Source organism: Prionailurus bengalensis, chromosome A3 (assembly GCF_016509475.1).
Source record: "Prionailurus bengalensis isolate Pbe53 chromosome A3, Fcat_Pben_1.1_paternal_pri, whole genome shotgun sequence".
NCBI classification, from domain to species: Eukaryota; Metazoa; Chordata; class Mammalia; order Carnivora; family Felidae; genus Prionailurus; species Prionailurus bengalensis.
In genome coordinates this window covers 83,039,107-83,059,865 of record NC_057354.1, presented here as the reverse complement: position 1 = coordinate 83,059,865, position 20,759 = coordinate 83,039,107, and the positions used below count along the sequence as shown (strand labels likewise).

Below are 20,759 nucleotides of genomic sequence, written 5' to 3'. Positions count from 1 at the left end.
AGGAACACCACCAGATAGTCTTGGGAGGAGGAGAGAGCACCAGGCATTTGTTCAGCGGGTGGATGCAGCCCTCACAGTGGCCTTTGGACTCGCGTGTCCTACCTTCAACCTGGAAGCTCCCACGCCCATGGTCACTGGTTGCACTCTGTGTGAATGGGCACCATTCACACATATAGTATGTTCACACCTAACTGGAAAAGTGCCTTGTCTGGATACACATTAGACCATAGGGAGAGAAAAAAATTTTTCTTTAGTTGTTAAAACGTTTTATGACGAAAGTTTTTAGATATCAAAAGAACAGAGAATAATAAAGTCAGTCCCTATATTACTTACTACAGATGCAGCAATGATCAAGATTTTATCACATTTCATTACGCTCCCCTTTTTGGCTAAAATACTCATAACAAATCCCAGATATCACATCATTTCATCCCTACGATGTTTTCTCTAAGAAGTAGACATTTCATAAATCCAATGCCATTCTCCCACTTGGCAAAATTAACCAGGACCAAAATTTTGACATCTAGTTTTTATAGAGCTCCTGCGACTAAGTCACCTTGCAACGTGAGAATCAACAGAGTCCATGCCAATACTAATTTATGGATATCTTAAAAGAAGGGGATCCTTGCTCTTAGCTGTGAACAAAATTATTTGGATTGGAGATGGGGCGGGTAAGCAGTTTGCACTTGTGGTTCTACGTCTGTAATCGCAGGTATTGAGCTGTGCCATTTGCTTCCTGGGCATTTCACAGTATCATCAATGATTGATAATCATAACTTACAGGAATTTTTTTAAACAGTATTTTAATTGGAAAAAGCATCTGTCAGCTGTCAGGCTTCCAGCTTCCACTTTTGAGAAGCAGGATGTTGAATGTGAGTAATGACACAACAGGCCTATAAAATGCGGACTAACCCTCGGATGACTCATCCAGTACGATGCAGTATATTTGTCAAGGAGACTGAATCATATATGGGGGAAACCACTTTTCAGGCAGCCAGCTGGTTCTCAGGTCCGCAAGAGACAATCCATTTTTATCGGAAGCTTTATAGTAGCAATAATGCTAATATCCAGCACTTGGGCTCTACAATGTAGAGGAAATGGCATCACCCGGCAGGTATGTGCTTACTGTTTACATGAACTTTATTTTCTCCTTGTTCTCTTCTGCCTAACCTTTCCGATAATTTGACATTTTTTAAGGGGGAAAATGATTCTAATTGGAAGGAACTGAAGGGTGTGTGTGTGTGTGTGTGTGTGTGTGTGTGTGTGTGTATTCACATGCAAAGACAGAGACATTACCACTGGTCTTTGGATGGACACAGAGCTCTTGTCCACTCATCTCCCTCTCTGAAAACAAATTTCTCCTTAGATATTCAGAGAAACTCAGCCCTGAGTTTAAAAGATGCTGCCCAGGAAACGGCTTGCAGAGGTGATATACCTTTTGGGTGGGTGGTTTACAACTTTAATAAATAAATTTTAAAAAGGAAAGAAAAAGCAAAGGTGAGCTAAAGGATGTGGTCTAATAGTAACTATTGTGTCTGTTATGTTGGATTTATTTTCAGTACTCTGCTTTTTCTTACCCCCAAGATACATGACTTAATGCAAGAAAGCTTTATTCCCCCTACAGAGGGAATATGTCTAATTTTTGCAAATCATAATTTGCTCATACTGAATTCATGCATTAACTTTACTAGGTGGGAGAAAGGGTAGTGGGGGTTTGGTAACAACATTTAATTATAGCTTTCACATGATCTGAAGGATTGTTCTGCATAATTGGGAAGCTGTGTTGCCTGTCTGACCTTCTCTCTTTCTTCACTCACTAAATTTAAACCATGCCTGACTCGTTAAGGCACAGATCTTGTTTATTTGAGTATATTAAACATTCCTCTGTGTGTTGACAGTCCATTCAGTGTCTCCTCATATTTTTAAAAAATACTTTTTGTGTCCTACTTGTTAGGGACAGATGATATAGTTAGTTTATAGTAGTGCTATTTCTGCTTTTCTGGTGGGTCTGTCCAGAATGGCTGGGTCGGGACTTAAAACATAACTGTGCACAAATTTGCCTAAGGTTTAGTATTTGTGGAGCAGCCTTGTCTATGGGGTAATTTCTGTTATCACTCAGAGAGAGCATTAAACAGATCAAGGCTTACTGAGCTGGAAAAGTAGGCAGTCTTTGTCTCTCTTCCCCTTTCTTGTAAAGCCCAAAATAATGACTTCTGTTCCTTGAGGTACATGTATTCTAAACTGTCCGTAAATGTATTAATTTGGCCTATTTAAATACATTCAGAAATGCAGATAATATGGAAAGCCAGCCTGAAGGGAGTTTGTTTGTTTCTGTTCTGTAGATTAAGAGGTGCACTTTTTTTTTTTTTAGGATGGCCAGTTTGTTTTTGGAGACAGGACCATCTCCAAATTTCATTAATTTTGCATTCTATAAATGAAAGCCACCTGTTATGCTGTAACATGCTAATTATGGTAGAGGACAATAATGAAGAGGAACAGTATTTGAAATATGTGGGGGTTTTGCTAAGAATTTTCCTGCCCACATCTGTAGTGCTTATTTTTATATGTGTATGTGTATACATGCATATATAGCGCATATTTAATAATAGCATTTGGTGGTATTAAAAAAATACTTCAGTTTCAAAGTAAACCTTCTTTTTATTCCTTCTCATTAACTGTTTTTTTTTTTTTAAGTTTTAGGAGAAAAACTACTTTGAAAATGTTAGCCTGAGCTAAAACCTGAATTTTGTGATCTTCTAGTAGATGATGTCCCCTTTTGCTGCTTTGCCGGGTGCCATCAGTTCAAGTTTCACTTTGTCAAAAGTCATCAGAAGAATACTGTGATTTCAAAATATGAATTAAAGGCAGCATAGGTTATTTGCTCTGATTTCACTGAAATCTTAGGTTCCATTATACCATTTTTTCCCCTTAAGTGCTACAGAAAATGGTTCCAGGCAGGCATATAAAAACATTTCATCTAAAGTTCTTGATGTATGGCATTTTCAGTGAAAATGTCTTGCTTTCCCTGTTATTTGTGTAGTTGAGACTAACCCAGGTCCTTTCCAAATAATTTTAGGGCAGCATGACTTTTGTTCAGGGCATCTTGATGACTGGTTCAGCAATGACAATCCCCCGTAGGGATGTGGCCGCTGCTCCCAGAGGCCCCTGTGCTGCTAGGCACCATGAGCCGTCTTTAGATTCCTTCTTTGCCTTTTGAGGGAAAAGGAATCCAGGGTGGCTCAGTCGGTTAAGCGGCCGACTTTGGCTCAGGTCATGATCTCACGGTCCGTGAGTTCGAGCCCCGCTTCGGGCTCTGTGCTGACAGCTCAGAGCCCAGAGCCTGTTCCACATTCTGTGTCTCCCTCTCTCTGACCCTCCCCTGTTCATGCTCTGTCTCTCCCTGTCTCAGAAAATAAATAAAAAAACGTTAAATTTTTTTTTTTTAACGTTTATTTATTTTTGGGACAGAGAGAGACAGAGCATGAACAGGGGAGGGGCAGAGAGAGAGGGAGACACAGAATCGGAAGCAGGCTCCAGGCTCCGAGCCATCCGCCCAGAGCCTGACGCGGGGCTCGAACTCACAGACCGCGAGATCGTGACCTGGCTGAAGTCGGACGCTCAACCGACTGCGCCACCCAGGCGCCCCTTTTTTTTTTTTTTTAAAAAGAAAAGGAATCCAGAGCCATGGCCAGTACCAAGGATCTCCTGTCATTCAACTTGGAAGTGATCAGTAGGTATTGAATGAGATGCTGCCTATGTTCAGAGCTATGTGCTGGGTGGTGTTAAATGAAAAAAAATGCCTGTGATCTGGGCCCAGCCCTGTCCTTGATTTCATTCCCTCTTCAGTGGGGATTCATCATTACTGGCAATAGATTCCTCTTGGGCTTTCTTTTATTCTTACATCTACTGGAGTCTATAATCTGGAGCCATTAATTGCTCCATGTAGAAGCAACTTTCAGCTATTCCCTTTTGGTCTTTCAAAATCTAACTCTTCTTGGATGGGTATCGAGAAAGAGCTGCCCTAATAAATTCATTCGATAGTTTTGGTGGCCTTCTTTTTTGAGCCAAATAGAGTGACAGCCTCGGACAAATGACTTATTTATTTACTTATTTTTTTTGCTTTCTTCCTTGAGAGGAATGGCAGTCAGGGAGCGCATTTGAATCCTCAAAGCTTAGAGCGTTCAGGATATTGTATTGGAACAGATTAGAAAACATCAAGGACCGTTTTTCCCTGTCTTTGAGAGTTGGAGACCCCTCCCTGTTTAGCATCTATTAAAATTATATTTAACAACTCAAAACTATAATGAATTCAGTGACCATTTAATAAAAACAGATTTATTTAAAATCACTATAGGTTGGGGCGCCTGGCTGGTTCACTCAGAAGAGCATGGGACTCTTGATCTAGGTGATGTGAGTTCGAGCCCCATGTTGGGTATAGAGAATACTAAAAAATAAAATAAAATAAAATCACTGTAGATTATCTATCAACATTTATTTTTTTTTATTTTTTATTTTTTTTTGTGCTTTATGAAATTTATTGAAAAATTGGTTTCCATACAACACCCAGTGCTCGTCCCAAAAGGTGCCCTCCTCAATACCCATCACCCACCCTCTCCTCCCTCCCACCCCCCATCAACCCTCAGTTTGTTCTCAGTTTTTAACAGTCTCTTAGGCTTTGGCTCTCTCCCATTCTAACCTCTTTTTTTTTTTTTTTTCCTTCCCCTCCCCCATGGGTTCCTGTTAAGTTTCTCAGGATCCACATAAGAGTGAAACCATATGGTATCTGTCTTTCTCTGTATGGCTTATTTCACTTAGCATCACACTCTCCAGTTCCATCCACGTTGCTACAAAAGGCCATATTTCATTTTTTCTCGTTGCCACGTAATATTCCATTGTGTATATAAACCACGATTTCTTTATCCATTCATCAGTTGATGGACATTTAGGCTCTTTCCATAATTTGGCTATTGTTGAGAGTGCTGCTATGAACATTGGGGTACAAGTGGCCCTATGCATCAGTACTCCTGTATCCCTTGGATAAATTCCTAGCAGTGCTATTGCTGGGTCATAGGGTAGGTCTATTTTTAATTTTCTGAGGAACCTCCACACTGCTTTCCAGAGCGGCTGCACCAATTTGCATTCCCACCAACAGTGCAAGAGGGTTCCCGTTTCTCCACATCCTCTCCAGCATCTAGAGTCTCCTGATTTGTTCATTTTGGCCACTCTGACTGGCGTGAGGTGATACCTGAGTGTGGTTTTGATTTGTATTTCCCTGATAAGGAGCGACGCTGAACATCTTTTCATGTGCCTGTTGGCCATCCGGATGTCTTCTTTAGAGAAGTGTCTATTCATGTTTTGTGCCCATTTCTTCACTGGGTTATTTGTTTTTCGGGTGTGGAGTTTGGTGAGCTCTTTATAGATTTTGGATACTAGCCCTTTGTCCGATATGTCATTTGCAAATATCTTTTCCCATTCCGTTGGTTGCCTTTTAGTTTTGTTGGTTGTTTCCTTGGCTGTGCAGAAGCTTTTTATCTTCATAAGGTCCCAGTAATTCACTTTTGCTTTTAATTCCCTTGCCTTTGGGGATGTGTCAAGTAAGAGATTGCTACGGCTGAGGTCAGAGAGGTCTTTTCCTGCTTTCTCCTCTAAGGTTTTGATGGTTTCCTGTCTCACATTTAGGTCCTTTATCCATTTTGAGTTTATTTTTGTGAATGGTGTGAGAAAGTGGTCTAGTTTCAACCTTCTGCATGTTGCTGTCCAGTTCTCCCAGCACCATTTGTTAAAGAGGCTGTCTTTTTTCCATTGGATGTTCTTTCCTGCTTTGTCAAAAATGAGTTGGCCATACGTTTGTGGGTCTACTTCTGGGGTTTCTATTCTATTCCATTGGTCTATGTGTCTGTTTTTGTGCCATCTATCAACATTTAAAAATACTTGTATTTCAAGAGACCTGTTGAGTGAGTTTATGATCTTTTCTTGCTGTACAAGTGGATGATTTATGGATGAGCGGCAATAACTATGGCCCCCGGGGGGAGAGCTGAACCTGTCCATTGCCTGGTGTCCATTTCCCACTGATCTTCTGTTAAACTGCCCTCCCCACATCCGGGGTTTATGGTCAGTCTGCCTGCATAGTGGGTGGGATTACTAGACTTGTAGATAAATCTCGTATCATTATCTAGAAATAACAACTTTCCTGTTGTATCTCAGAAAAGCCAGAGGCACGCAAGGACCAGCCTTCGTAGGACATAAACCCCACTCCTAAGGACACATAAATGGAGTGAATGACCACTCTGTTAGCAAATCAGCATCAACTTTTATTAGTCCTGAGCATTCTTCCAAGTATGTTTGCTGACAGCTCGTTTTCATTGACATCTGTGCCCAGGTTGTCTTTCGGGTACTGTGGGGCAGTTACAGAAGCCATGCCCGTTCCCAGGTGGATTCTTAATCACCAGCATTTCTTTGTAATTAATGATCTCCATAGAGAAAGCAGATGCTTGAGACCAGGCTGGCACTTCAGCCTTTCCTGAAAGAGCTTTTGGCTTACGTGACAACAACTCTACCTTCCTTGCTGTGCACTCTGAGAGCAGCACGGGGAGTTAGCTACATTGTCTTCATTTAGAGCTCAGCATGCACAGAGTCGAGGCAATCCAGCTTTCTCTTTCCAGATTTCAACCCAAGAGATGACTTTCGGCTTTCAGTGTTATTAAGTCATGCAGATGCAAAGATTTTTCAGGTTGGAGGTGTCCGAGCTGGGTTTGGCTTTTTTGTGGTTTTCTTTTAAACACATGTTCCTTGTACCCATCCAATGAAAGAGATGGGTTGCCTGCCCTTGCCGTTGCCCCACGAGGCCTGCTGTTTGACTGGGCCTCTTGAATTCCATGAAACGGAGCGCAGACAGCATGTGTCATAAGGGCTGCTTGGGAAGGGTGAAGAGCAGAATTCGTGGCTGTGGGTGGGCGTGTGTTCTCATCACATCGCCAAAGAGCTGCAATGTGCAAAATCTGGCAGGAACTTGTTCCAAAGAAAAATAAAACAGCCCCTTTTTTCTGTTTTGAGAAATATTAAAAAACATCACTAACCCCCATGTTGAAGAAATGGAACCATTAGAGAATCTTTGTGAGTGTGTGTGTGTGTGTGTGTGTTTTAGTCATCTTTGAAACAGAGGTTAAGGTTTTGAACAGAGGAAAAGGGACTCACCGTATAAAATATTTTGGGGGGATTCTGTCACTTCTGTTGTAAACATGATACGCATTCTATTCAAATCTAATTGGGCAAGGATGAGGGGAGTTTGTTAGAGCTAACAATTAGGGGAAAGTTTATTACATTTAACTTTCTCCTGTTCTTTGATGTGATTTTGTAAGAAAAGCCATTTTTATCAGTGAAACCAGTTACAAAGGAAAGGTTTGTGTTTTTCATATGTGTGATTTGTCTTGTATACAAAAGAAAAAAGCATAGGCCACATTTACATTTATATTTGAGGCATAAGATTTTCCTTTTATAGTTACCTTGAGAAGGTCTTTAGCGATGTATATAGTTTGCACAATGGACATAAGCTGTCTTGATAATTAGGGGAGAATTTTGTGGGTTGTTTTGTTCTAAAGATTTTTAAGTAATCTGTACACCCAATGGGGGGCTCGAATTTACAACCCCGAGAGCAAGAGTCGCATGCTCCACTAACTGAACCAGCCAGGCGCCCCTGTTTTGTTTTTATTTTTAAGTGTTAATGTCCTTACTTCTTAAGGACTTACTTCTTAAGTCCTTACTTCTTAAGGACTACAGAAATGTTCCTCAGCCAAAGCCCCAAATTCCTGCATTTGGGGTCCTTCCTGAGTATACTTATTTCGAGTGTCCCCTTTTTGTTTCTCAAGTTAGTTGTCTTTTTTTTTTTTAATGGCCAAATAAATAAATAAATAATGTTTATTTAAAGGCCAAATAAATAAAACTGACCATCTTAGCCATTTTTCGTATACAGTACATTTGTGTTAATTATGCACTTTGTTGCGCAGCCAATCTCCAGAACTTTCTCATCCTGCAAAACTGAAACTACACCCATTAAACGACTCCCCATTCCTCTCTTATCCTAGACCTCAACAGTCCCCATTCTACGTTCTGTTTCTATGAGTTCGACTGCTTTAGAAAGTGGAATCAGACAGTGTTTATATTTTTGTGACTGGCTTGATTTCCCTTAGTATGGTGCCCTCATGGTTCAACCATGTTGTAGCAAATGGCAAGATTTCTTTTTTTGAAGCGGAAAAATAATTTACTTATCCATTTTTTCATTTCATTTATCCATTTTATCAATTTTTTATCCATTCATCCCTTGATGGACATTTAGGTTATTTCTGCCTCTTGGCTGTTGTGAATAATGCTGCAGTGAACATAGGTGTGAAATTAATTACCTTTTGAGAAAAGAATTGACTTTCAGTGTTAAGAGTTAATCCTGTATATGCAAACACACAAGAAAAAGTGCCATTGTGTCATATCACCTTATGTTTATCCAGCCTCTTCAGTTTACACAAGAGCTTCCATATGCCAAGTTACTCACTGTGGGAAATCGTTGGGTAGGTAGCAGTTTTTGGTCTGGGATGGTGTATGCGCAGTGCCTTTGGGGATCGTGACTTTCCTAGAGATGAGCTTAGTCCTTGGAGGTGGCTGAAGCACACTGGTGAATGAAACGAGCTGTGGGTAGTTCCTCTTGAATGACATTAAGACAGGGGCCCTTTTATCCTTTCTTCCGATGTTAAATGGCAGCCAAGAGTGACAGCATGACTTCAAGGTAGCGTAATTACATTGGCTTGGCCGTACTGACCGCCACCTTGTCAGTAAAGCTTTCTGGGTGGTTGGCCGTGGCCACTTGGTTGCCCTGCCTCAGGCAGTAGTCTTCAGCCACCACTGAATGCATGACCTACCACCTGGTTGGGCTCCATGGAATATGCATGTTGGTGATGGTCAGGGAAGCCCGGTTCAGCAGCTTAGCCTCCAAAGGTCTCAGTTATCTGTGAAGATTGTGAGTCTTGTAATAAAACAGTTTCTAGTCCTTCCACAAGCTGGTAGACTTTGTCATGTGGGGACAGCTCTAGTGTTCCCTGGAAGTTCTTCTTGAAATGAAACTAGAATATTCTCCCATAAATGAAATAATATTTTAAGAATACTTGGTTAAACAGTGAGCAAGCTTGGCAGCTAGTTGGTGTTGGCATTCTCCTTTTTTGCCCCGTTCTTTTATGGCAGGAGAGTAACTTAATAGAAGCACATGTACTGAGTGGACAGCTGTTTTGTAATAACTCGGAAGGAAATTGCCTTCGTAGGTCAAATCCTGTCTCTGTTGTGGTGAAGAACTAGTCAAGAATCTGCTGCTGCATGATCATCCTGTGAGCCTGAAACTTGCTTTGTCCCCGCCCTTCTGATTGTTCAGCAACAGTCGCTGCCACCATGGAAGGAAAGAGCAGTTTCCCCAGTAACACCTAATTTGGAATTCCTAAACTATAGTGTTGATACTGATAAGCTTGTTACATTTGCATTTAAACCAGTCATTGCGAGCTTGGTTAACTTAAGTGCTTTCCTTTTGGTTTGTGTGCTTGCTTGCCTAAGTGAAAGATTTCTCAATGTTATTAGCAGACGGTCATCAGGTTGGCCCTTTTTAGGGCTGGTCAGGGTCCAGTGGTGCCAAATTTCAGGGGTCCCTGATGAAGCCTAAATCAGAAGTTTGGGGGTTCCTCCTTGCTTACCCTTTCAACCCTAGCCCATACCCAGACAGGAACCCTTTTTGCTCCAGAACTAAATAGAACTGGCCAGTCCCACTGAAGGTCGGGAATGAGGCTTCTTTTTTTCTTTTTCTTTTTATTCTTTTAAGTCTGTGTATTTATTTATTTTGAGAGAGAGAGAGATCACAAGTTGGGGAATGTCAGAGAGGAGAGACAGAATCCCAAGCAGGCTCTGCACCATCAGCGCAGAGCCAGATACGGGGCTTGAGCTCATGAACCTTGACATTATGACTTGAGCCGAGATCAGGAGTCTGATGGTTAACTGATTGTGCCACCCATGTGCCCCGGGAATGAAGCTTCTATTTAAGGACACTCTTAGGAGGCAATCAAAACCATTTGGGAATATAACTATGATTCAGGTATTTTAGGAATTGATGAGGCTGTCACGAACTAGATTGGAAATCCTGGTGCTCAACCGGTTTTGGTTTTTCCTATGGGAAAAATACATTCCAGTTTCAAAAAACTGATTTACAAGAAAATGTTTAGATCAGAACTCTTTTGTGACCTCGAAGGAGCCTGGACCAAACATGAAGCTTGAAGTGCACAGAGTTGCTTTATCAAAAGTCTGTAATAAATATCTCTCCCCATTTTTAAGTTAGGCAGTTGATTCATTACCTTTTCCTAACATTTTTCCCCTTTCTCTCTGAAGGTTAATGAAGATTTGGTACTGGAACATCTGTCTTGAGTCAGTTGATAAAACATAGAGGATGAACTATTTGGGAGAAAGGGAGTACATCCCTCTTCTTCTCTTTGCCTGCATTTGGTCTATAAATATGTCTTGGGCATTTTCTTCCATGTGGCTAAAGGGAATCTCATGTTTGTGGATGCGTAAACCCAGCTAGATGGCTGCATCGTGCCTACGTTATTCAAAGGTCTTACTAAACTTCTTGAAACAATTTTCATCATTTTCATGTTTTTTAGAAATACTTTGATAGACCCATTTTGCTCCTGGGAACCTTATAATTGCATAATAATACTTGTACCGAGAGAACGTATCTGTTAGTTTGTTGTGGTTTCAGGTCTTTGTAGTTGGAGGGTTTTTTTTCTCCCCCAAATCAAAATATATTTTCAGTTGCATTTTACTGCTGCATGATTTCTGATCTGCTTTTGTAGAATATTTGGGTGGCTTAAGTTTGCTTAAGCCCTCTGGCAGAGCTGAAGGACTTTTAAGGCCCTTTAAAAAGAAACAACCACAAAAGTTAAAACGGGGGCCGAAGTTGAAAAGGGACGTCAAAGGTCATTGGGCCCTTACCCCTTATTTTACATATGAAGAAACTGAGGCTCACTCTCAGATTTTAGAGTCTGGGGTGTCTCACCCAAAAAGGAGAAGAAGATGTGCAGTAGAGGTCATGTCTGCTGACCTAGGAAACTAGCTAGACTGGCCATCTGAAAATGAAGATTGCCTCTGCTGCTGGGAAGTGTTGCCAAGCCAAGGAGGACTTTCCAGCTGCACTCCCCAGCAGTGCCATTTTTTTCATGTGGCTGTGTTATTAGCGATACCTCCTCCATTTCTCCCAACAATCAGTTGCCTATACATTAAGCTTGAAGAGACCTATGAGAATAATTTATATCCTCTAGATCACCTAAGTTAGATGTGGGAAATCTTTGCCACAACATAGAACCTCTCTTTAAAAAGTGGGGGAAGGGACTGTTTACAGAGATGAGATCTTAGTCCTGTATTTGTTCCCAGTGCCAGTGACCTTGAACAAGTCCCTTCTGTCTGAATTACAATTTTTCTAAGTGAGGGGTCTAGTAGATGGTTTCTGTGATTATTATTTTTTTTTTTCTAGCTTAAAAAAGTGTATCTCTAACTTACTTGTGTGGCTTTTTGCTAATCCTGATTTGAAGACCTAAACTCCACTTGTAGGCCCACCTATACCCTGGGCTCTACCTGGGAAAGGAAGAGATCCAGAATTCTTCGGGGAGAACAGATGCCTTGCGTGTACTTTGTTTCTTTCTTTCTTTGTGTGTTAAGCTCTTCATCTCTGTCGAAGCAGGTGGCAGAATCCTAGAAGAAAGGGAATAAATGAATTGGTAATTCTTGCCGCCTGAAAGGGCATCCTTGTCCAATAGATCTGTCGGGGACAGAAGCAGGGAGGCTCTTAAAATCTAGCCAGCATATTGTTAGCTCCACATGCTGACTTCCTTTCCTCCTCGTGGGCTAAATTATCACCTTCTTTTGTGTGAGAGCAGGTTTTATTAAGGACTGGCTCATAGAGGATTTTGTAGATTTAGAACTGGTAGTAACAAACATAGTTTGGTAAAGTAATTTCCTGACCTTTTCAGCACGGGGTTTGTTTTAGGGTGGGCGGGGTAGGGAGTGGCAAGTAAAAAGTGGGAAGTGTGAGCTGGACTGCGTGAGGAGAGGTAACCTGACTTTAGTACCATTGTCAGCAACTTCTGATTGAGTGTTGATCGCCATTTAGAATAGTATAGCACTATGAATGTTCTCTCTCATCATGTTTATGGAAGTTTTCAGTTGTTGAGAAAAGTTGAAACGAGTGTACCAACACTCACTATATCCTGTCTGCAACTAGCATGTTACTGCTCTTGCTCTGTCGCACATGTATGTATCTGTCCATCCCTCCATCCAAGACTCCGTGTTATTTTTTTAATGTATTTCCGACTGGTTGCAGATACTACTGCATTTCTCCCTAAACATTTCAGCATGCCGATCATTAAGTCCACTCTTCCTTTCTTTTCTCCAATTCAGTGAGAAAGCAACCAAAGATATTCCGAGAAAGTCGGACTTGGAAGTTCAAGGGCTGCAATTTAAAGACCTGAATTGGAGATTATTAACTTTAAACAACTCCCTTTGCCATTTGTGTTTTGAAGTGCCAGTTTTTCTATTACGTGTGTACTTTCATGTGGTGAGAGTTCATTTTCTGTAGTAATCGAACATTTCCATTAGCTGGCCTTTGGGGGTTTAAATGTGGATTGTAAATACCACTTTCGGAAGGGTGTGTAAAACAGAGGGAGATTCAAAGAAAATTCTTGCTTTCAGAGTAAAAAGTAGGAGAAGAAGAAAGGATTCTTCAGGGGTGGGTTGTTTTGTTTGTTTTAAGCTGGCAATCCTTTGATCTTGATTAATTATGAACTCCACTGAACTCCGGGCTCAGCAAAGCAGCCGACAATAAAAGTAAAATCATAAACCTAGATTCAGACTTGGGCCTCTCGCCTCCCAGGCCTCCCTCACCCCTGCTTCACACTGGATGATCACCCAGAAATTCAGCCCTTCAGTATAGAAACTTCCAGTCTGTAAGAAGTAGATTCATTCTATTTTGGGTTGAATAAATTTTCTTTAAGTAATTTACCCACGTCCAAGAGTTGTCCTTCTCTGGTGATTTTTGACAAAAACTGCGAAATCTTTAATAGATGTCCAGAACGTTAGGTGAACTGTTGTGTTAAAATCTTACCGTAATTGGCTAAAATGTTTTGTCTGACCCTGAAATTCCCACGTTAACTTAACCGTTTAAGAACCTGTGCATGATGTGTGATAGAATTAATGTTAAAATAGAACACACACATATCCATGTACGTGTTATCTTGTTACTTCGGTAACTGGGTACAGTGGATGAGATTCCTAGGTGCACAGGTTGAGGAGAGGAGGCCGACTGGTGACATGTCCAGTTGGGTTTGGAAGCCTTGTCTGGTATTGATATGCCTGGAAAACCAGAGTCTAAATGTAAGTTATCCCCCTTGTGCTAGTATAATCTTCACTTGTGACAGGGCAGAGAATCATTTGATGCTAAGTTTTACAGAAGAAATCTTTTCCAAAAAAAAAAAAAAAAAGATGGTTTTGATTTTGTTGAATTCCATGGAATTATAGTTTTTTATTTAAAATTATATTTACTTCTGTTGTTGTTTAATGTCCTAAAACCAGTGTTTTTTTTTTTAATTTTTTTTTCAACGTTTATTTATTTTTGGGACAGAGAGAGACAGAGCATGAATGGGGGAGGGGCAGAGAGAGAGGGAGACACAGAATCGGAAACAGGCTCCAGGCTCTGAGCCATCAGCCCAGAGCCTGACGCGGGGCTCGAACCCACGGACCGCGAGATCGTGACCTGGCTGAAGTCGGACGCCTAACCGACTGCGCCACCCAGGCGCCCCAAAACCAGTGTTTTAAAACTCAAATAATTTAAAGTGTATTCCACAGCCTGCTATTAAGGTAATTAATTACCCACTGTATAGATAACTTGACATATAAGGATACAGAGGTCCCAAGTGGTTGACCAGGAAACCCACCCTAGGACTTGAGGGCTCATGCCCAGGAGTCTCCAGTTCCCTAATTTCCCCTAGGGTAGAGAAATTAGGATTTCTGCTATTAGTAGGGATTAGAGCAAATAGTTTTCAAATTTTAAGAAAAATGATTCCTTTCTTCACTGATTATGCATCCGCCCCACAATAAACTACCAAGCCTGTCCTGCCCCATTGCTTCAAGCTTGACCTCATTGGGGCCTTTCTTCTAGTTACGTGCATTCCTCACCCCAAGAGGTACTTGCTCAGGAAAGTTCTATCGACACAGGGAGGGTTGCCAAAGAGCCATTTAAAAAAATCTGTCTTAGATACGACTTCTAAGATCGCCTTTTCGAGTGCTGAAGTTAAGATTTCCTTCAGCAAGCACTTCATTATCCGGGTTTAAAACTGCTCCGTGTTAGGGTTTGAGGTTATATATTAGCAGAACAGCCCCAACGCCTTATCTTTATTGTGCCCCAGCTGTAAGGCAGCTCATCATCATGGATAGTATATATTTAGCATTCTTGTGGCTTCTGAATTTAAGTGCTGAATTGAAATGTTGGGAGGGAAAGTTTTGTTTTCTTTAAAAAACTACAATTCTATCCCTAAGACATTTGATATGTTAAATAAGTAAAATCAAAAGATTTTTACGGTAGGAAAAAAAAAAACCCTTCGAGTATAAGTAGAATCCAGCCGAATCACTCTTTTCCTGTGGAAGATTTATGCTTGTTCAGACTACAGGTGATAAAAGTCAGAGGTGAAATGAAAAACTTCATTTTGCACACAGTCCAGTGGAGTGAGTTTAATATAACTCTGTAAACCTTGCTGAGCAGCAGACTCACAAAAGTAATGGCTAGCATGCCCACACACTGCCATGGGCACCGCCACCTTCTGTTCACAGGCCATGAAGGCTTGCCTCTAGAATTGAAGCTATCACCCAGGTAGGGGCACAGAAGCTCTGACTTGCCTTGGCCAGCCATAGATTTCTCCGGGGCGTTAGAAGTGTCAGTAGTGCTCCCAGGTTAGTGCTCCCAGGCTGCAAGGACATCAGAGGATCCCTAACTGCCTCTGGTATTTCCTCAACTATTTCCTCAAAGGCCTCTTTAAGCCTCAGTAAAGCTTATGAGTTTAACTTCCAGTCCTGATCTTTGTTCCTTTTTGTCTTTGCTTCATTTCCTTTTCGTGGCTATTGTGGGTCACGGGACACAGCAGCGAAGAAAGAGGGAGCAGAGTGGTGAATGGCACACTGCCCAGTACCCTCCACTTGAGCCAGCCCTGCAGAACGTCCATTCCCGAGGACATCCACAGGGCAGGTGCCTTGGCCCCATGTGAGAGAGAATGTGCCAGAATGTTCAGTGCACGTGCTGCTCTGGCTCTTATGGCCGGAAAGTGTAAAGCAGTACTTAAGATTAGAAGATGTGTCTATTTACAGTGAATTGTAACTTAAAGGAAGACACTATAGAGGCACATAGAAGGCTAAATCAGCACTCCTTGGTAAACAGCGTATGGGTATTTTGAATCCTAGAATCACTGGCTTATAAACTACGAGTTTGTGGTAGTTTTTTCTAAAGGAGTTTTTTTTTTTTTAATATAATTCCAATAGAAAAGGGGCGCCTGGGTGGCTCAGTCAGTTGAGCTGCTGACTTTGGCTCAGGTCATGAGTTTGGACCTGCATCGGGCTCTGTGCTGACAGCTCAGAGCCTGGAGCCTGCTTCGGATTCTGTGTCTCCCTCTTTCTCTGCCCCGCCCTGACTCGCACTCTGTCTCTGTCTCAAAAAGAAACATTAAAAAAGAATTTTTTAAATACTACCAAAATGTAGCAATCATTCCTATTTCAAACACCAGTCTTGCTGGCAGTGTCCTTCACAATAGTGGAAAAAGCTACCCTTTGTGTTGTGTGCAGAAGAAAACGGTGTGTGGGTGAGTGGGTCTATTTATATGCTTCAGCGTAGCTAGGTAGCATAAACAACAAAGATGCTGGGTTTATACGTGGCATCGGAGGATGAGAATGGACGTGTCCCATATCTCCCCCTCTGGGTGAGGGTAGGGCTTGGACATGGAGGGCTCTAGTGACCTTGTGTACAGCAGAACTCACTGCCTTATGATGCAAGACTATTACTGGGGGTTCCTAAAACATTTTCTCCTATTTTCACTCAAGGGTTCTGAGCCCACACATAGTAAAGGAGGAAAACCTATCCCCAGCCCCATACCCGGACCCCCCACCCGCCCACCCACTCTCTGTCTCCCACAGGACCCCTGGGTTTCAGTCTGTTGGTTCCTGGGTGAAGACTATCCCTAGTCATTGTTAAGACAAGTACCTACTACCACCATCACCCAAAAGGCTCTCTTTATGAGCAAACGTTTGATGTTCCGAAAATTCCTTCTATGCTTCATAGTGCCTGCTCATCAGCATTTGAGAGGAGAGCTGGTGCCTTTGCCAGAATTGGCTGCTGCCAGATTGAGCATTCAGTGGGCTTTTCTTACCGCTGTTTTCTATAATGGCCCAACTGTACAAGCAGTCCCCATTTAGGCAGACCTGTAAGTGGGCAGAGCAAGTGTCCTACCTTTAGTGGCTGGAACAGAGCTGAACATCTTGTTACCACCCAGCACAAACCTACATGATGTATAACTTCCTTGCCTATAATTTTGGAACACACACATTTATAAAATGAGACCAGTCCCCTGTTAAAAAAAAAAAAAAAAAAAAAGATCTTAAGTAGTTGATGTTTCATGAAAGAGCCACTCACGAAACCTGCTTAAATAGAATAGGACCAATATCTGGCTTTTGAACGCATTCGATACTGAAATACTTTGTTGATGCTTTTTTTTTTCAATGACTAGACACATATTTCATATACACTATGTGTTCTACACACATACAAAACTTGATATACGTATGTAATAATGAAGTCAGACTTTGTAAATCTGTAGGCACGACGGTGACTGGTGGAGTGGGGTGCAGGATACAAATGCAGTAAAGAGTGTGCCTGGCTCCCCTGGAGGACTTGTGTTATATTTGGCTCAGCTGGCGGCCGGTGGTTGTGCCAGGTAGAAGAGGGAGCCTGAGAGGCTAGGATCTTGGTTAATCCCTCTCGAGGTCTGGTGAAGTAGTAAAGGGTGGAAAAGAGCGCAGGGAGGAAGTTAGCTGTAATGTTCAGCATAATGGAGAGATACAGGAGCCCTGTAATCAGATGAAGGCTGGCCGTGAGGAGGGGGCCGGGAAGTAGCTGGGGGGGGGGGGTACATAAAAGTTCCAGTCTCCATCTCTGGAGCTGCGTGGGGGAGGGGTGGGAGCACAGGGCCAATTCACAGATGGCAGATGGAATTATTTTCCGCTACAGGTGTGCCTGAAATGTAGGCTCAAACTAGGTCTTTATAAACCTGATTTGCATTGATAATTGCTGATGGTCCGTTTTGGATTTTCTTCTGTTGTCAAGAGCCTGACGGCCGCTCCTCTGCTGTCTGATAGCTGAAAAAGGCAGGCAGTCTGGAAACCCACTCTTAGTGGCCAGGGGAGCTGGTCTTTACAGGACCTTTTCTTGTAATCAAAGTCAGGCTTTCAGGAAAAATAATGATGATGGCTACAACTTACTAAACTTGTCTGTATCAAGCACTTGACCTCTAGCACTACTTTTAACCCTCAGGACATCCCATCTCTGCTTTTTGCAAATGAGAGAATCTGAAGCTGCACTAGAGGATTCTTTGGCTACTGAGAAGGTCAAGGCACTGCTGGACCTGTCTGGCTCTGAATGCTGCCTCATCACCCTTTCCTACACTTCCTTTGTTTACCTTGTTTACTTGTGTAACAAGGTCCACACAGGGTCCACTTTGAATCTGGAGGGAGCTTAGAACACAAAAGCCGGAGATCTAAAGCTTGCTGTGCATCAGCACCCCCACATAAAAATCTAGTTTTGGAACTGTTCTTACCCTGCCTCCCCATCCTACCGTAGGATATCACCTACCTCTTTTGCACATGGAGTGATCACAGGACAAGTCTTATTTTTACAGCTAAGCCCATATGTTGGGAATGCAAAGCTTTTTCCTTAAAGAAACCACATTTAAATGGCAGATCTCCAGTTCAATTCATAAAAGCCACTTTTACTCATAATACACCGAAAGAATATGGTAATGTTTGGGTAATGGTAGTCAAATCCCATATGTGAGGGCACTGAGTCTTTGGGGGCAGTTTAGCTCAAGGTCAGACACTAGGATTCCATTCAGTTGGTGTTTGGATCCACGTGTGGAACTTCACCAGTTCCTAATCAGTTATACTGGTTTAGCGGTTACTGCTTGCAGAAGCATTTTCTTAAAATTGTGTTATTTTTGACAATAATAGCATTTTTTGAAATTCTTAAGCATACCACCACCATTTTCTGTGCACATTAAAAAACGAATCTGCCCTTGCCCTTCCTGTTCCATCCTCCCCCAAACGAACCCGACATATGGCTTAAACATGTTGTTTGATTCTTTCCAGAAAGAGAGAGGGGAAGGTGGGAAGGGAGTCTTCCTCCTTTATACCTTTGTGGTAGTAGAGTTCACTGTCATTTCTGTTCTGGGTGGGGTGAAGTGCCTGAGTAACATAAATACACCACAGATAGGAAGCAGTTGGCAAGTGGCCATGCAGCTGGATTATCCAGACATCCTTCACAGCTTTTAGTGCAACACTTTATCCCCTGCCTTGTTTTAAATAGCCAGATGCCTCGGTTAATGCTGGCTGATGGGGTTGTTGCCAGAGGAGATGGGCTGCTGGGCGTTCTGTTCCCTTGCTCCCAACATACACACACACACCCCATCAGACAAGTCTGTGCTCTTGAGAAGGGCCACAAGAGGAATTAGGGCAAGAAAGAGGATGCTGCAGGCTGCGAGCAAAGGCCAAAATGAACAGCCCCTGTAGACTAGAAGCCAACGGGTGAGGTATTGTTTTTAGTCTCTAATAAATGAATACTCTTTGGAAATGAGTTTATGGCACCAATATAACGCAAACTTCCCTTTTTCGTGTTTACTTAATCTCCTCAAAGGAAGGGAGAACACACAGCTGCAACACAAAAAAAGTAAACAGCATGTTTTCACAAGAGGTGTGTAGAGTTTCAGTTACTCGCCTTGGCCGTTTCCTATTGGGATGAACCCATAGCATACTCCCAGAAGATTTGAGAAAGCTGTGTTTCATACTAGAGAATTACAAATCCTGGGGACCCTTCATTTTTCTAGAATAAATGGGGTGGGGCAGGGGGGAAGGTATATTCTCAAATTGTTTGCATGTAACTAATCTACACAAATGTTACCAAACGTTCCTGATGTCTTCGATCTAAAGGAATATGGGTTTGAATCCTGAGATGGATGGATTGACGATAGAAAACATGTGCTTATTAAATTTAGTTTTCTTGTTAATCTTTATCCTGTCCCAATTAAGCTATTGTGGCTCATAAGCAAATGAATATTGAAGGCTCTACTTTTTCTCAGAGATTTTGTTAGCTAAGAATAATTTTTTTCATCTGTTTATAAAATGTGTTTTACCCGTTTGTTCCTTAGCCTATCACACACACATAAAGCAGTGTTGTAGGCTCTAGGGACAGAGCAGCGAACAGAAAGGGCAAAGGCACTGCTCCTATGGCATTTACATTCTAGTTGGCAAAAGTGGGCAAATAGGGCAGATGTGGTTTTAGGAGCAGGTAGAAAGACGAAGAAGAATGAGAAGATTTAAGAGGGATGGAGGGTGTTACTTTATATAAAGTGGACAAAGAATCTTCTCGGATAAAATAACCTTGGGCAGAGAACTGAGTGAAATAAGGAAATGAGCTAAGTCGGCATATGGGGGGAAAGAGTGAGGAAATAGCAAGTGCAAAGGCCCTGAGGTCAAAGTGTGCTTAATGTGGAGGACAAGGGCAATGGGACTGAAGTAGAATGAGCAAGCAGGAGAATGATAAGTGCTCAATTTTGCTTTTTACTCAGAGTAATGTAGGAAGCTATTGTATAGTTTGTTTGAGTAGAGTATCATAATCTGACTCACCTTTCTATTGTCATAGAAAATTGGGCAGAGGGGCGCCTGGGTGGCGCAGTCGGTTAAGCGTCCGACTTCAGCCAGGTCACTATCTCGCGGTCCGCGAGTTCGAGCCCCGCGTCGGGCTCTGGGCTGATGGCTCATAGCCTGGAGCCTGTTTCCGATTCTGTGTCTCCCTCTCTCTCTGCCCCTCCCCTGTTCATGCTCTGTCTCTCTCTGTCCCAAAAATAGATAAACGTTGAAAAAAAAAATTTAAAAAAAAAAAAAAAGAAATTGGGCAGAAGTGGAAGTAAGGAGGCCAGTTAGGAGACTGTTGAAATAGTCTGAAAGGTGTTGGCAGCTGGGATCAGGGCAGTGTCGAGGGAGGTAGTAAAAAGTAGATTCTGGATATATTTTGAAGAGAGAACCAATAGGATAAGGTATGGAGAATGAAGAGTTCAATCTGAAACATGTTGGTTGAGATGCTTATTAGACACCCAAGGAGAGAAATCCTTAGGCATTTGATCTGCTCAGGGAAGAGGTCTGGGTGGAAATGTGAATTTTGGGCACTGTTAACGCCTTTAGAAGGTGCTTGGTGTGGGTCCTGGGTGCTTTAGCCATAGTTAGAGGAGAGGCAGAGAATACTGGTCACAAGTAATAGGCGTGCTAGTGGGCGCAGGTACAAGGTCCCTTCTGACTGCCTATTTTTCACAGGGAAATTAAAGGAAGCTCATCCATCATCTGAGAGGGACAGGGTAGGTGGACCTGTGAAATTATCTTCTTGGGGA

General features: G+C 42.2%; 1 protein-coding gene across 2 annotated transcripts in view; it reads left to right on the top strand.

Moving 5' to 3' along the window:
• The window catches only part of SPRED2 (sprouty related EVH1 domain containing 2), a 114,590-nt gene that overhangs the window by 58,754 nt on the left and 35,077 nt on the right, over positions 1–20,759 (top strand). The window contains exon 1 of one of the 2 annotated variants that reach the window (XM_043603523.1): positions 861–1,114. The exons of the other annotated variant lie outside the window; for it this stretch is intronic. Coding sequence (XP_043459458.1) covers positions 1,098–1,114 — 17 coding nt within the window. The 5' untranslated portion in view covers positions 861–1,097. Of the gene's footprint in view, positions 1–860; positions 1,115–20,759 lie in introns of those variants that run through there. 2 annotated transcript variants of the gene reach the window in all.